General features: G+C 46.3%; 1 protein-coding gene across 1 annotated transcript in view; it reads left to right on the forward strand.

Moving 5' to 3' along the window:
- Window positions 1–15,583, forward strand: part of EEPD1 (endonuclease/exonuclease/phosphatase family domain containing 1) — a 65,732-nt gene extending 50,149 nt beyond the window's left edge. The window contains exons 3-7 of the mRNA XM_074540454.1: window positions 1,245–1,355; window positions 4,821–4,955; window positions 6,198–6,330; window positions 14,792–14,986; window positions 15,084–15,583. Coding sequence (XP_074396555.1) covers window positions 1,245–1,355; window positions 4,821–4,955; window positions 6,198–6,330; window positions 14,792–14,986; window positions 15,084–15,283 — 774 coding nt within the window. The 3' untranslated portion in view covers window positions 15,284–15,583. The remainder of the gene's footprint in view (window positions 1–1,244; window positions 1,356–4,820; window positions 4,956–6,197; window positions 6,331–14,791; window positions 14,987–15,083) is intronic.
- The last annotated feature ends 1,184 nt before the right edge of the window (window positions 15,584–16,767 follow it).

Consider the following 16,767-nt stretch of genomic DNA (forward strand, 5'->3'; position numbering starts at 1 on the left):
GAGGTTATTGTTTGCCTTGCAAATCCTTTGTTAAATTGCCGCTTGATCTGGAGGGGTGTTCTGGATCCAAGATTTTGTCTGAGGATCCTTCTTGATGGTGAAAGCTTCTGCATTTCAACCCAGTTTCTCCAGTACCAGAACAAGATGATGCATGGTGGAAGTCCCTGTTGCTCTTTCACAGGGATGAGATTTTCCCAGCCCCTTTCTCCACAGCCAGAACCTCTGCCACAACCAGGGCATCTGACTGCTGCCTATCCCTGCCAGCTTCCAGCCAGAGCCTGCCTGGAGCCAACATCAGCCTTGCAAAGGACTCTAGCACCTGTTGAGCCTGGTTTTGAAAAATTCCTAACAAAAAGTATTCCATATTGTCTGCACCAAGGAGTTTCAGATCCCAGAAATTCCAGAGTGGTTTTTCTTATTTATTTTTTTAGTTAGTTAGTTGGTTTAGTTAATTAGTTACTTTTATTTCAATCTCAAGATGTTACACAGGCAGACTCAGGGGCTCTCCACAGTGTTCACAGTTCTGGTATCTCTGATCTGCTGGGCATTAGGATACAGCCCCTCTAGCTCTGAGCCTGAGCTTGGACATGTGATGGTGTCTGAGTGCTGTGGCTGTTCAGCAGTGTCCAGGGAGATGAGCAGCTCTGGGAAGCATGAGAAGGATGTGCTAGAGCTGCGTGCAAGTGTGCAGCTGCTTCCTTCATGCACGGAGGAAATGGAGCACGTGTCCCTGGCGTAAAGTCAGAGGAGCCCTAACCCCAAAGCTCCAGCTACTGAGCTTGGCCTACACCCTTCCTCTCATGTCGTGCTGGTGGCTGTGCTGTTGGAGTGGGGCCAGCCACGCTATGGGGGCCTCCTGCCCCCAGGAGGATTCTGCAGCTGTTTGTGAAGCCCCAGGCCGGGGTGGGATATGGTGCAGCCAGCATCTTCGGAGGCAGCACAGAGGAAACCCCTTTCCAATCAGACAAGTAGCTCTGGAGGAAAAGAAAATGGTCTGAGGGATAAATGTTCTCCTTGCAGGACTTGCACGGAGTTACTTTAGTTTTTATTTATCTCCAGTTTGGGGGTGAGTCAGCCTGGGATGTTGCTCAGATCACCTCCTTTGCAAGCCTTCAGGGAAGGCAGACAGCACAGCCTGTGCTCCTCTGTGCCTCTTACCATGCTTTACTACACACTTTATTTTGCAATTTTTAAAAAAACCTCTCCAAGCTGATGTTATTTTTTCCCCTTTCCTCTCTCTCTAGTTTTGTATGGAGCTGAACCAGCCGACGCTGCCAAACATCCGCAAGTGGAAGGGCCCTAGAGGATGTTGGAAGGGTGTTGTTTCCGAAAAACCCTCAGGCCAGCTACACAAGGTACATTAATCCCTAAGTCTGAACTTTGGCTTTGCTTTTTTCCCCCCCTCTAACCAAGGACATATTTTGAATGTTCGAGGCAACACTTTTTGGCAAGGTTTGTATTTCTTGTTTTTTAAGCTGGCTGTTCCTATAGCTTTTAATTTGACTCTACAATTTATGTTTTGGAATATCTGTAGCACACTTGTAAGGAGGAAGATCTGTGTGTGTATTTGGTGTGCGTGTTTTTGGGGGAGGTGGACAAAAGCAGAACATATATAGAGATGAAAAGCCATGCTTTTGGACAAGGTAAAAGTTCTGAGTTTTTCCCCTGGCAGACTGTAGTACTTCCGACATTTTTTGTGCAAGTCATCTGAACTTGCTCCCTGGTGCTGCACTGGCTGGCATTTGGAAGGGCTTCCCATTTTCCTACCATTTTCCTAGTTTGCAAGTGAAGAGCCCTCAGAGGAGCCCTGCAGCCTGCCATCCTCGCCTAAAAGAGTTTAGCTTTTGTGTTCCCCAGAGTCCTCAGCACAGCTGTTAAAAATACTGTGGGCTCCATTTGAAATCTGCACCATGCTGCACTGTGCTTTTCCCTGCAGCATCTTCTGCTCTGGGAATATATACATATATATATATATATGTTCATATATGTGTTTAAATGTGTGTATATAAATGTATTTATGTATATATATTTTTATATATTTAAATGTATTAAATATATAAATGTATTTAAATTATAGAAATGTAGAAATGTATATAATGTATTTAAATGTGTGCGTATATATATATATATATGGTTAAATGTGTACTGCAGAGAGGTACTGATTTATAAGGTAGTGACAGCTGCACCTGCCTACTCTTGACAATATTCAAAGTGTAGCCGCTCTTGTCTGGACATCACTGACAGTGCCCAAAAGCAGTTTCTCCCAAGGGAAATCTCTCTTTTTCACCTTTAAGGGTGCTAATGAGTTTCGAGAGCAGTGCCCTGCTTGAGCTGGAGACTGTTGTTGCTGAACAGGGTTGTTCTCATGGTGCAGTTGTTGCAGTGTGGATGTTGTTGTGGGCAGAAGCAGGATCTGAGACCTGTCACATAACAAGTAGTGCCTGTTAGCACACAGGGCAGTCCTCAGCAATTTATTGATCCAGAATGATCCATTCTGAGCACTGTTATTACTAAATAAGTGGCTGCAGCTGTGTCTTATAGCCATGCTGCTTAGAATCCACATTTCTTTATTTTGGCTTTCCCAAATCAGGTTGCATCACCGTTCACTGCTTTTGGACTCATGTTTTCTCAGGTGCACCTCCTTGTATTGCCCTTCTGAGAAAAACACAAGAATGAGGGGAAAATAAACCCAAACAAACCAAAACCCACCACCTGGGCAGCATAAGGATTGTACTCTGGCTAGACGGACACAGTGTAAAGAAGGATCTGGAAAGATACAGAGTGCCTGAATGTGTCTGAAGTTTAATACAATCCACACTTAATTGCAGTGCAGAATGTAAATGCCCTTCAGGACATTTTTATTTGTGGCTGGAGTTTTCCTTTGGGATCTCTTGTTAGGCCAGATCATAAAAACACTGAATATAAATAGCTGTGCAAAGTTGTTCCCTCCACTTTTTCTTTTTTTTACTAAAAATTATTAATAAATATCTCAGAATTTCTATGTTAAATTCAGAGTCTTTAGTCAGTTCTTTCTTGAGCTGTACTTCCAAAGATAACAATGGCAGCTTTGACTACAGGGTGACTAAATAAAAATTATCACCCACGTTGTTTTACGGACAGGAATATAAGGATGAACAGTTTCCCAAGTTATGGGAGAAATGTGCAGCCAAACTAAGAATAGAAACTTTATCTATTGACTCTTCCTTTTAGCTGCTTTAACAGGAATCTGGCTGAGCTGTAGAACCCTTCAGCAAGCCAAAAATCTCTTTTTTTTTTGGGGCTAGCTTGTCTGTCAGGTTTGAGCACTGTGTACACAAATGCAGTGAAGTAACACAATGTAACCCCAAGGACACAGCATCTTTGGCACAAGGTGATTTTGGGAGGCTCTGTGGGGCTAAATAACACAAAATGGTGAATGGTGCTTCTGGCTTGTGCTTCCATACAGTTTGAGCATTTCAGCCAGGCAGTTACTTGTGACTGCCATGTAGATAAAAATGGAGCCTGGTAATAGCCAGCAGCTACTGACAGCAGTTTTATTATTTCACATCTTTTCCTGTATCAGTTTTTAGACCTTAGGCTTCTTACTGGTAGAATAATTTTGTCAGTATTTTAAAGGTGACTTATCGAAGGAGCTACCAAAGAATTTGAACCAGCCTGAATCCCTTCAAGGCTCTTGGGAAGTCAGCAGAGCAGTTAACACTTTTTTATTGCAGCTGAAATGGAGAAAACTCTCCCTTAGAATAGATTTAATTGTGATTTGCTAAGGGAAGTGGATTTGAATGATGCCAAGGGAAATGGTGTCTGGGTGATGGGAGAAGAGGCTGACAGTGTTTGAATTAGATACTGCTGGTGGTGTCACCAGCATAGACAGCTTTCTGAAAATGCCAATTCCACGTCATAAAGTGATCAAAAAAAAATCCCATTCAAGATGATAGAAGCAGAGCTGAAAGGAGCAGAGAGCTGAGCATGAAACATACAAGCTGGAAAAGACAGAGAAATTGATAGGGCTGAGAGGTCTAGACCAGATTTCACATTAAGAGGCTGAAGGGGCCAGGATATTTATAGCTTGCAGCTGAGAAAAGGCAGTGAGATGGTGTGGAGCCTGGGGAGAAGGAACAACTGTGCACAGCATTGTCTGCTGCAAGCCCTAGCAGTCACCCAGTGACCTCAGGACACCAAACTCATGGTTAGACAATTAATCATGAGGGCAACAAACTGCCTCATTACTGACCACACTCAGAGGTATCCAATGCCTTGCCTGGAGTAGGAGGAAATGGGGACAGGTCAGCCAAAACACGCACACGAGGGGCAGCATCCTTCAGCTCTCCAGTGGTCCTGACCATGCTCTGTGTCTGGAAGATAAAACAGACTGTTAAGTCCCTGGCTTTACTGGAGCAATGCTAGAATTAGCTGGGTGTCCAATAGCCAGTGTGCAGATGTGAGGGGCTGTGAGTAGCAGAGTGATGAGTGTTTCAGCTTGGCACATGCACTCTTCAGTGAAGTCAGTGGAGCTTCCCAGGGAGCATTCCTCCCACATCTGGTGGGAGTTTTGGTAGGGGTGAACTGAAGAAGCCTATTTGTCCTCTGTATCTTCCACTAAAAGCCCAGGAAACTGCTTCTGCTTTATGCTTGGGCATAGCCAATTGGGCTTCCTGCCCTCGGCAGGCACCATGCCCAGAGATAGATAGATAGATAGATAGATAGATAGATAGATAGATAGATAGATAGATAGATAGATAGATATGGGGCTGCCTTAGGGCAGAATGTTTTGTTTTTACAATCTTGTAACCGTTATTTCTCTTTTTCCTTTTTAATTCCAGGGAGTTGAATATTCTGGCTTCCTCTGGGATACAACAGCTGGCATTGAGCTGAAAGATGCCTCGTCTCAGGAGACTGCACAGACCAATGGCAACGGGAGGCACTCATATCCTCACCCTTATCTTGCACATTTCAAGGTAACTGCCACAGTGCCAGTCCAGCCTTGCAGAACTTTGACTATAAAGAATTTGGCTACGGTGAAAAGAGACACAGCCTTCTCACTAATAAAAATTTGCATAAGCCTCTGGCCCTTCTTATCACTGTCCCATGGCTTGGTTATGGATAGGTGCTTAATGCACCTTAATACATGTGGTAGTTCACCACAACCAGTCCTTTCCCTTGCTCCCATGGGAGCAAACCCTGCTGCAAGGGAGTATTTGAGAACCTGAGGGTCAGTGGATCTGCAAGAGCAGCCAGGCCACAGGGCTGGGATTCATCAGTGCCACAAAGAGGGATGAGTGCAGGGAGAATGGAGATTAATTTTGTATATCTATATACACACACACACACATATATATATGTGTGTGTGTGTATGTATATATATATAGAGATATATATATATAGATATATATATGTATATGAGTATATTTGTGTATAAGGCACAGTGCTTCAGTGAGACTTGGGTTGGCCTATGTTCTGTTGCTGTCACACTTCAGAGTTTCCATTTTAAAGCTTTTTCACTAGGGCCAAATCAATCTAAAAGAACATAATCACTTCTGGAACCAGTTCTTGGGCATATGCTGGAGCAAATATATGAGCAGAGAGAGCCCATCTCCACACAGGGTGTGATGAAAGGGTCCAGTTTAGGGAACTTGACATCTCTGGTAATGCTTTGAGAGAAGCATTAATTGAATAATTATTAATAAATAAAGTATTAGTAATAATTGATCATACAAATAGGTTGAAGTGATTCCCAAAAGGTGAACAGGAGATTGCAGGGAGCCAACAGCTCCTTTCAAGGTACATTAAGTTTCTGGTTAGTCTCTGTGACAAGGCAGGGCTAATCACAAGACAGCAGTAATTAGCTCCTGTAATGACCATGACATTATTTGTAGCTTGTTAACAACTGGTTTGGCATAAACTGATTTTCATAAGCAGCTGACTTCTTTCTGCTGACTTTTTCACCACAGTGGTGAAAGGAAGCTCTTTGCTAGTGCAAACCAGTTTCCCCAGAACTGAGAGGGTATGAGGTTACTGCAAACAAAGCTGCAAAACGCAAATGCCTCCCTCCTCTTCCTCCCCACACTGAGACACACCAAGCAGTGTGAGTCCTACTGCTCCAGATTTACCACTGAAGCTGCTGGGAGCAGGCACGTGGTTTTGTGTTGTGACCTTCCATTCCCCACGTGCAGGCACTGATTTCCCCTCCTTGCCCCCAGGTTGGAATGAATGACCTGACCGTGGTTAACCTGCACCTGGCCCTGCCGCCCTGCGCGGGGGAGAACAGCAGCAAGAACCACGACAGCCACAAACTGGCAGCCTGTGCGCAGAGTTTGCAGGAGACTCTGAAAGGTAAGGCATGGGTTTTTCCTGCCAGCTGTCACTTGCACACTTTCTAATTCGAAGGAGTTTTTAAAAGACTGAACTTTGTCTCGGTGAGCATTTCAGAAATACCCTTATCAGCCTCACAATTGTCTTTACCCATATTTGTGTGATGCATAGCGTGACAAACGTGCTTTTTCCTTGCTCATTGTCTTACAGTCTTTCCTAATTAACACAAACAGCACAAGAGATCCTACTGGCTTTGACACCATTTTTTCAAATTAAGTTCCTTCTGGTTTTGTGCTACTGTAACAGCAAGTTCTGCCAAAGGAAAGAAAAGTCACTAGAGTTGAGACCTTATTTTAAATGCTTTGTGGAAATGACACCTACCTGATATAAGAGAACAGCTTTATTTTTTTTTCTTCCAAGAGAAGTAGTTCTATATATTTAATTTTTGAATAATTTGAAGCTCTTTGGAAAATCCAATGTAAATTCGCAGATGGCTGCTAATGGAAAAAGAGACCAAATCCTGCTTTGGTACCTTGATGTAATATGTAGAATAATTTTATTGATTTGAAATAAGTTGCTCTGGCTTTACACCAGCATGAAATGACACCAGAATTTAGACCTGAGCTTGAGCACTGAAATAGGCAGCTGGATTTCTTTACTTCATTTCTGTGAGTTTGCTTTTTACTTTGAAGCTTGCAAATTATGTTTAACTTCCTGCAAAGCAGAACAAAGCAGTTTAGATTCTAAACATTGCTGATCTTGTTATTGGAACAGAAAAAGTCCAGCCCTTTGTTTACTGCTCAAGAAAGATGTGAAAGGGTTGCAAGGTTATTCGCGTGATGGTTTTCAACTTGGCCCAGCTCAGCAAGTTTGGTCACTCGGAAGTGTTAACGTCCCTCTTGTATAACTCAAGAGGTATTTGCAGTTTCTCTGTGTGCTCTATTGTAGTTCCTTTTGAGCTGCAGAAGCCAGTCAGAGCTATTTTGAGTGCTACTGATTTAAGTGTTTGTCCACGTACTTTAAAATTGGAAAGGATGAAGGTAAACAAAAGGATCATTTGTTTAATCCCCAAAGGCTGAACTGAAACTTGGGATAAATGTGTAGCTCTTCTGAAGTCAACTGAGCAGCACTTCCACTGCATCTAAATTTAGACTGTTGGTGTTCTCTTTATTTCATGTTTTAATATTTTCATATGGCCAGCACATTACTGGAGCATGCTTGTTCTTGGTGTAGTCTCTCACCAAAGAAGAAATTCAGATTCCTCCAAACTTGTGGGATGCAGGTGTGGTCTCCTAAGGAAATGGTAGTACACACATGTGACTTTGAAGTACAGAATTACCCTGCCAAAATGAATTTCATGCTAAAAATGACCACCATCCTCCAGTTTCTTCCAAATTAGTCCACAAAATATGGGCAGTAAGAACTGGTTTGTGTGTGGGTACTGCAGTACATTTGAGTTTCTGTTCCCATTTTGCTAACAGATGCCTGTTCTACTACCTTTTATTCTTACTAAGAGGCAGGTGAGCATTTGAGGAACATTGTTTACTATCCACAGCCTCCCTAAACACAAGGTATAGTATATCCATATGTGGTGGTTTGACTAAGAAGGAGTGGGAATTCTGGGAAGCTGTGGTCAAACCAATGAAGGTTTTGAGTTTGAGACTGGCACCCGGTGTAGCCAGTGGGGTTTGGACACACCTCCGAGAATACACAGGGGTTAAAAGCAGGGCACTGCCCTTGGCACTCCCTCTTTTTGGACATCGCGGCGAGGAGGTCAGATCTCTCCCCCCGTCCAGCCCGCTGCTGCTGGGCGGGGGAGGGGCGGCCATGCGGTAGGCCGGGGCCTGGACAGAGGTGGGGGTTGAGGGGCTTTCAAGGATGGAAGGGTAGAGGAGCCCCAAGAGACATCGAGACATCGGGCAGCCAGCCCCCCCCCCCCCCCCCCAGGAGAGCAGCCAGCCAGGAGGAGAAGGGGGGAGGAAGACTGCCCGGCCGGAGCGGCAGCGTGTGGGCAGCGTGCGTGGGAGTCGCTCCAGGACCGACAGAGACTGAAAACTTTTAACCCTTTCTTGCATGACTGGGGCCTTGCAAAAATGCTAATCTTCCTCGAAGCTGAATAAGAAGGGAGATAGGAGATGAGATGAGACAAGGACCTGGTCCGAAGAATGTGGAGATGATTGGATGGAGAGAGATGATTTGGAGTGGCCTTTTGGCTGGACTTTTTCTTGTAGCCATAGACTCAGTTGTTCCTGTGACACAGACTGCATTTAGGGAGAGGCAGTGCCTCAAAACCAAGAGGGTTCATTCGTGAGGACCCCCCGGCCCCAGGGGGTTGGAAAAATATGGGGGGGACAGATGTCCCAAAAGCAGAGACTGTGCCTTTTTGGAGTGAGACAAGGCATCCTTGAAAGACAACCCTAAAAGCAGCTCTAGCCATGTCTCAGTGGTGAGAGCACTGGGCATGGAAGGAACATGTCACAAGCGGCAAAAGGACTTTTTTTTTCCGGGCGGTGCCGAAGTGACAAGGAAGCATCCGAGGTTTCAGTGTGTTTCCAGGAGAAGCCTATGGAACAAGAAGGACTCCTTTCCTCTTCATGAACTGCAGTTTGAGTATACTAAAGTGTCGTGCCGGGCTAGGCAGTTAGTGTTTTTGAGAGAATGTATTAAATTGAGAAAGTCAGGGAGTGGAGAAGAAGAAAGTGGTTTTGTAAAGTTTTCAATTCTTTTCTTCTTTTTCCTTATGGTCTTTCCCTATTTTCCTGTAGTTTAAGTAATAAAGTGTCCTTTATGTTTAAGTTGGAGCCTGTTTTGCTTATTCCTGGTCACATCTCACAGCAGACACCAGGGTGAAGCATTTTCATAGGGGGGCACTGGCTCTGTGCCAGGCTCAAACCATGACACCATATTTCTCCCATTAGATTGGCGGGTCCTGGATCCTTTTTCCCTCTCTTTTCTTCCTTTCATCAGTACTGGAGAGATGCAGTGGCTGTTAGCTGCTCACAGCTAACTCTTTGCAGCAGCTCTTCTGTCCTCTCCCAAGAGCTCCCGCAGTTTGGCTCCAGTGTGGTGCCCATGGGCACACACAGATGTTATTCCGGATGTCCTGGCGGTGGCTGGACCCAGGGAGCAGGGTGCTGGGTGCATTGAGAGAGTCCTGAGGAGAAGAGCTTGCAAGTGCTGGTGGATGAGTGACTGGACATGACCCAGCCATGTGCACTTGCAGCCCAGAAAGTCAGCCTCATCCCTGGCTGCATCAAAAGCAGCGTGGCCAGCAGGGTGAGGGAGGGGATTCTGTCTCTCATGTGACCCCACCTGGAGAGCTGCATCCAGCTCTGGGATCCCCAGTGTAGGAAGGACATGGACCTGTTGGAGCAAGTCCACAGAAGGGCTGTGAAGATGATCAGAGGGCCAGAACACCTCTCCTGTGAAGAAAGGCTGAGGTATCTGGGGTTGTTCAGTCTGAAGAAGAGAACACTTAGGGAATATCTTACAGCAGTTTTCCAGTACCTAAAAGGAGCCTATGAGAGAGCTGAAGGGGGACTTTTTACAAGGACATGTAGTAATGGAACAAGGGAGAATGGCCTTGAACTGCAGGAGGGTAGTTTTAGATGAGATATTAGGATATTAGGAGGAAATTCTTGATTGTGCGGGTGGCGAAGCACAAGTTGCCCAGGGCAGCTGTGGATGCTCCTCCCTTGCTGTATTCAAGGCCAAGCTGGATGGGGCTTTGAATGCTCTGGTCCTGTGGGAGGTGTTCCTGCCCATGGCAGGGGGTTCGAACTAGATGATCTTTAAAGGTCCCTTCCAACACAAACCACGCTGTGGTTCTGTGATATCTTCTCCCACTTGGCTTGGCCATGTTCCATGGGTTACCCATGCACCAGGGACTGGGCTTACAAGACTTCTGAGAAGACTTCTTAGCAGCCAATGTAACATCACATCCTTCCATCATATGTGTGTCACTCTGTCCAGGAAGGATTTGAGCATTTCAGAGTCTGTTTAATTCATGAGGGAGATCATCCAGAGCACGATGAAGGGCATGGCAGGAAGTGTGTCCTACAGAGGTCCCCTTGCCCTGCCATGAAGCAAAGGAGGGTTTCCCAGCTCCTGCAGAGAGGCAGATTTCAGCACTGCAGACCTTCTGCAGGCACTGTCAGTCCCTCAGCTGATTGCCTTGGCACTCCAGAGCTCAGCCACTGCAGCAGAGGGCTGAGTTAAGCTTCTGCTTTGCTTTGCTGGCCAAGAGCCACCCGCAGGCACTGCCAAAATTTGCCGGTGCTTTAGTGAATTTAAAGATGCCTTTGCAAACAGACCAGACTTATTTTTTCACCTGAGGAGTGCTCCATTGACAAGGCACAAGGCACATTTGGGCCCAGAGGGTGTGAATGTGTGTGAGCACTGTTGAGAGGTCACGAACAGGACACGTGCCTGGCTGCTGTGGGCAGTATGCCACCACGTCCCAACAGATGGAGACTCTGGGTCCTTGTGGACAGTGCAGTCTGTGTCAGGGACCTTTGCAGCAGAAGATTGGTTGTTAAGAGAGCTCCTGCTGCTCTGTCTGTTGGAGGAGGAGGAGGACCAGATTGCATTAGCCGAGGAGCCTCTGGCTCCTGAGGAGCAGAATCAAGCCCTGCCAGTCTTAAACTGATTTTCTCCAAAAGAGGAGAATCACAGCACAGCACCAATAGGATTGTCTTATTTTCTGTTTTTCTCTCCATCTGATTGTAGCTGTGGGCATCATGATTGCAGTTTTTGATCAGTTATCATCCCTCATAATGAGCAATGGCATGATTTCTTCCAGAACTTTTGCTAAGTTTGGCTGAGAGCATTGGGGCTCATCCATGAGACCTCTGAGAGCAGCAGCTGCTGTGGGCAGCTCTGCTCCCTGCCTCTGCTGAGAGACCCAGGAGTGTCCAGTGAGACAGAGTCGCACACTTGGGCACATCCAGGCGGGTTCACTTCCTTCCCTCTCATGGCTGGATGTCTGTCAAGGTCTTGGGAGACAGACAGACACGAAACTGCAGTGCTGGCATGCATGATGTTGTTGTTGCAGGAGCTGGCAAAGGTAGGAGCAGGGCTGAGGGTGAGCCAGGACAAAGGGGCAATGAAGTTGGTGGTTGTCTAGAAAACTGGTTGCTTGCTCTTCTTTGCTTTTAGCACAGGGCTGCCTGATGTGTTCCCCACTCCTCTGCAGTCTGAGAAGCCATGGAAGCTCCTCTCAGAGGGGAACCAAAAGTACTCCCTTCTCTCCCCAATGGCAAGTGGGGTTTCAGCTTCTTTAACAAGCTCCAGCCTGTTCTGTCAACTTTACACTTTGTTATGATTTTATGCTTAGTTATTCTGCATGCAAATTCAAAACGGGTGAAGAATATAGCGATTTCCTCCCTGGGCAGTCAGGTGCAAGCTGACTTCTTACCTCCTTCCAAGCACGCATCCAAGTGCTGGATCATGTTTCCTCTGCTATTTCTAACCTCTCCAGAATGGAAAGGTTAAAATTTTCAGTCAGTTAAAATTTTCACTTGTAAGTACACTGGGGTTTTTCCATAGATATTTTATGTAAGGGAGGTAGTCTTGAAGATCTGCTAAAAAAAGCATGAGTAGTTTAGGATAGAATAGATTAGATTTTGTGCATAATCAAGGTACTGCTGTTAAGGTCCCAGCCTGTCTATCATTTTTAAATACCAAGGATGTGCTCCAGAGGTTTCTGTAATGGCCTTTTCCAACACAGTGTGGAGATGGAAGGAGCCAGGTGCTGCCTGGGCCATTAAGCAAGTGTTAGCATGGAAGGACCAAAGTTACACTTCAGGATTCCTGGTCCTGCCAAACAAGAAATCTTGCAGAAGATCTTTGTCATGAGATGTATGCACAACTACCAACTCACAGTATGCATGGTCATCCCATTAGAAAAAGACTGATTTTTCTTTTGGGCTCTGATGGAGCTTTAAAAAACTCAGATTCAGATTGAGGTGGGTTTTTTTCCTTCAAAGGTGGGAAGACTGCTGTAATGAATGCTTTATAGAATAGTATTTAAATTTCATTTATTTACAATATGATTTGTGACCTAGGGCAGAGAAACCACAAATATTTTCACTAACTATTCATTACCCCTCTTCATCTTAGCAAGTACCACGTTTTGAAGTATTTGTGAGTAATATCCCTTCAGTCTTGCCTGCTCTCTTGCCTTTTCCCAGTTCATCTTTTCTGCACTGCAAGACAGGAGTGGCATAGATTTTGTTGAGCTTGTGCTCCCTCTCCTGGAAAGCGACTTCTACAGCAACAGCAAAAAATGAGGAGGTTTATCCAGAGCACTGAGTGTGGTAGAGAAAGTCTGTCCATCCCATCCCCTCTCACACTTCAATCCCAGGAAAGAAAAAGCCTATGGGCTATTCATAGATCTCTTCTCTGAAGTCAACTTGGGATAATTTTTTTTTGTGCATTTGTGCCTCATTTCACCATCCTTCTTGAGTGCCAAGTAGTGCCTTGGTAGCATCTCTGGTCAGCTCTCAGCATTCTTCTTCAGTTGTCTTGTCAGACATTTCTGGCAGTGGTTTGAGAGGTGTGTGCTTTGTCCTCTTACCCAAGGGCACAGGTGAGATGTTTGCATCCACATCTGTGAGGCTAGGAGATTGGGGTCTGGAGTTTCTCTTCTCCTTTATTAAGGCTGGAAACAAAACATAACTGAAGTAATTTTCTGTTTCAAGTTGAGCAGTATCCCTTCAGTCAGCCAGGCAAAAGAAAGTTGGTCTAGGCAGGGAGTGTCTGTGTGGTTTCTCACCTCATCTTCTGCCATCAGGTTTGCAGACTGCTCCTTGGTCCTATTCCTTGGGATTTTTTAATGCAGAGGTTAGAATGAGCACCGCACTTTTGGCACTGTGGTGTATACCAGCATAAGGCTGTGTCTTCCTGGGTTCCTCACAAAAGTGTTCTTGAATCTTAAAGAAAATATATTTTAAAACAATGTCTGCATAAGTTAAAGCCAGAAGATATTTCTTGCAGAAAAACGAAACAGAAAAAGGGAACAGATTTCTAAAAATTTCTGAGACTAAAACTGCTTGTCTTTGAGTTTGTCACTAACAGGGAGTAGCAAGGAAAAGACACTAATCTTTGGGCTTCAGTAATGCTTGTCTCTCACAGTGCCCCTCTGGACAAAATGTCCAGTACACATGTGGATAACCACGTTACATGATGGGTGAGCAACCAGGTCACAGATCAGGCCCAGAAATTTACAGTGAATGAGGTGACATCAGGCTGGCATCCAGTCACTAGTGGGATTCCACAGGGCGCCATCCTTGGCCCAGTTCTCTTCAGCATCTTCAGTAATGGACATGGGACTTGAAGAAATACTAAGTTTGAAAACAACACTACACTGTGAGGAGCTGGCAGCTCCCTTGAGGGCAGACAGGTCCTGCAGAGAGACCTCAACAAACTAGAGAGATGGAAAATCACCAACCATATGAAGATTAGCAAGGGAAAGTTCCAGATTCTGCACCTGGGATGGGACAGCCCTGGTTGTGTGCACAGACTGGGGAATGAGAGGCTGAAGAGCAGCCCTGTGGGAAAAAGACCTGGGGCTCCTGGTGGATGGCAAGTTGAACATGAGTCAGCAGTGCCCTGGCAGCCAGGAGGGAAACTGTGTCCTGGGGGACATCAGGGACAGCATCACCAGCTGAGCAATGGAAGGGATTGTCCCGTTCTGCTCTGCACTGTGGTGGCCTCACTTTGGGGCACTTCTGGGGGCAGTTTGGGGTGTCACAACATAGGAAAGAATTAAGCTGTTAGAGAGTGTCCAGAGGAACACCATGAGGATGGTGAAGGGCCTTGAGGGGAAGTGGTATGAAGAGCAGCTGAGGTCACTTGTCTGTTCAGCCTGGAGGAGAGGAGACTGAGGGGAGATCTCATTGTGATCTTGAACATTCTCAGGAGGGCAAGAGGAGGGGCAGGTACTGATCTCTTCACTTTTGTGCCCAGGAACAGGACCTGAGGAATGGCCTGAAGCTGAGTTCAGAGGAGGTTTATGTGGGGTATTAGGAAGAAGTTCCTCACCCAGAGAGTGGCTGGGGACAGGCTCCCCAGAGAAGTGATCACAGCACAAAGCCTGCCTGAGTTCAAGAAGTGTTTGGACAATGCTCTCAGGCACATGGTGCGACTTGGGGTGTCCTGTGCCGGACCAGGAATTGACTCAATGACCCTTTTGAGGCCCTTCCAACTCAGCATTTCCTATGATTCTATGACTCTATAATAAATGAGATTATATTTAAAAATAAGCATCAAATGTATACTGGCTAGTTTTATTGTCATGAAGAGAATGGCCATGAGTGAACAGTCAGTGAGAAGGGCTTTAAACAGCATTTCTTTCAGGATTTCAGAATACAATCACTTTGTTTATTCAGTATTTGTACTTTTCCTCTTTCCATTAATCCTCTTGTACTTGAGTGATGGATGTCCATTCCTCCCATTCTTTTCTATTTTTCTTGTTTTCCAGGAGAAAAAGATGTAATAATCCTTGGAGATTTTAACCAGGCCCCAGACAGCAGCGACCATGACATCCTGAGGAAGGAGAAGTTTCACCACCTGGTCCCTTCCAGCACCTTCACCAACATCAGCACAAAGAACCCACAAGGGTCCAAGTCACTGGATAACATCTGGATCAGCCGGAGCTTGAAAAAGGTTTTCACAGGTAGAGTTGCTTGTTTGAAGTTGTGTAACCTTTATTTGGGTCAGGCTCACTTTGGGCAGTGTCACCTAACGTTTCCCTGTGCCTCTCTTTGCTGCAGGCCACTGGGCTGTCGTGCGAGAAGGGCTCACAAACCCATGGATCCCCGATAACTGGTCCTGGGGTGGGGTGGCCTCGGAGCACTGCCCCGTGCTGGCTGAGTTTTACCTGGAGAAGGACTGGAACAGGAAGGAGGTGACGCGGAATGGGAACGGGGTGACGGTGGAACGCAGCGACTCCCACACGAAGCACGAACGATGACGTGAACTCGAGGGTGCCTCTCCTGCCACCCAGGGAAGGCTCTGGTCACTCATGACCCCACGGCAGAGCAGGACTGCCTTCCCTTCCCTCTCCTTCCTGCTCTCCTCCCTGCACCTAGAAAGCATCAGCACGTGATTTTGGTGGTCCTGGCTGTGAGCCCCTCCTGGACAGTTCTGGACGGAGCCTCATGGCAGCAGAACAATCTGCAACTTTTTCTGGGGACACAGTGGACATTTCCACACCTGGAGATTTGGATAAGAATTGTACAGAGAAATAAAGTGTACTTTTAATATTGGAAAAGCTCTTTGCTGAAATGCAGCTGAACAGGGTTTTGCTGGGAGGGGGAAGGGCAGGTGATGGTTATTTTTCTTTGCCTGCTTGTAAATTGAGGTAATAAGAGAGACACGATGGACATTCTTGGCAACTCTCAAATGCCATTGAGCACTTGCAAAAGCTGCTGGAGCTGGTCCCTATGTGATCTGCAGTGAGACCTGAGTGGTGCCTCTGCCCCAGCCTGGAGAGACACTGTTCCTCCACAGCCCCACGTAGGCGCCCCCTCATCCTTTCTTTCCTCCTTCCTTACACAGCTGGCAGGGTCATTTTGCCCCAGAATAACTTCCTGGAGCTTGACTTTGTCTTTTCGTTTGGTGCAACATTCAGTGTTGGGTTTTCTTCCTGCCCAATAGTTTTTGGGAGCTGGGAAAGCACCAACTTGTCCCTCTGCATAGCCAGGTCCACTTCTCCAGTGCCCTTTGCCTTGCTCCCTGTTGGGCATCCCACAGGAACAGCCCTCTGTGCCTCCAGCTGGCATCAGTGAGATGTAGCCATGGGTCTCTGTCTAGAAGTTGGTGTTCTGCAGGCCATGCATCCTGGAAGTCTGTAGATGAGCCCATATTCATGTGATCCCTGCAGGGGCTGGCCCACATGATGCACTGACCTCCAAAAGTCCATTGGCTTTTTTCAGGGTTTCAGTTTGTCCCTCTGGCAGACCAGGCAGTCATGCATCCCTTTCCTGAACCTCACTGCTGCCTAAGCCTGGTTCACTCACCACAACCACCACAAATCCAGCGTGTGGTCATTGTCCATGGGGCTGCTTCCAAGGAGGTTTGGGTTCTGGGCTTGTTCTGGGTGGGGGCACTTCAGTCGCTGCCTTGGCAGTGGCAGGAATGGAACGTTGAATTTGCCACCCACATGAGATTTATCATGCAGCAATCAATAGCCAGCAACCTAGAAGGGAAACAGATCAGCACTTTAGCAACTGCAAAAGAAATAGGTTGAGTGTGAAAGGCGCTGAGCTGCCCCCTAAGCCAGTGCCTGCTGCTCTGGGCTGCTGATGACCACACATTTTGCTGCTGAGAGGAAAGGAAAGCTCTAGCATGGGGGTGACTCTCAGACTGAGGGAGATTTCAAGGATATTTCAAGAGGTCAAGAGAATGACTAAGAACTCGGAACATCAGCCCAAAAATGTACCTTTAGTTGCTCAA

This window comes from Zonotrichia albicollis, chromosome 1 (genome assembly GCF_047830755.1).
Source record: "Zonotrichia albicollis isolate bZonAlb1 chromosome 1, bZonAlb1.hap1, whole genome shotgun sequence".
Lineage (NCBI taxonomy): Eukaryota > Metazoa > Chordata > Aves > Passeriformes > Passerellidae > Zonotrichia > Zonotrichia albicollis.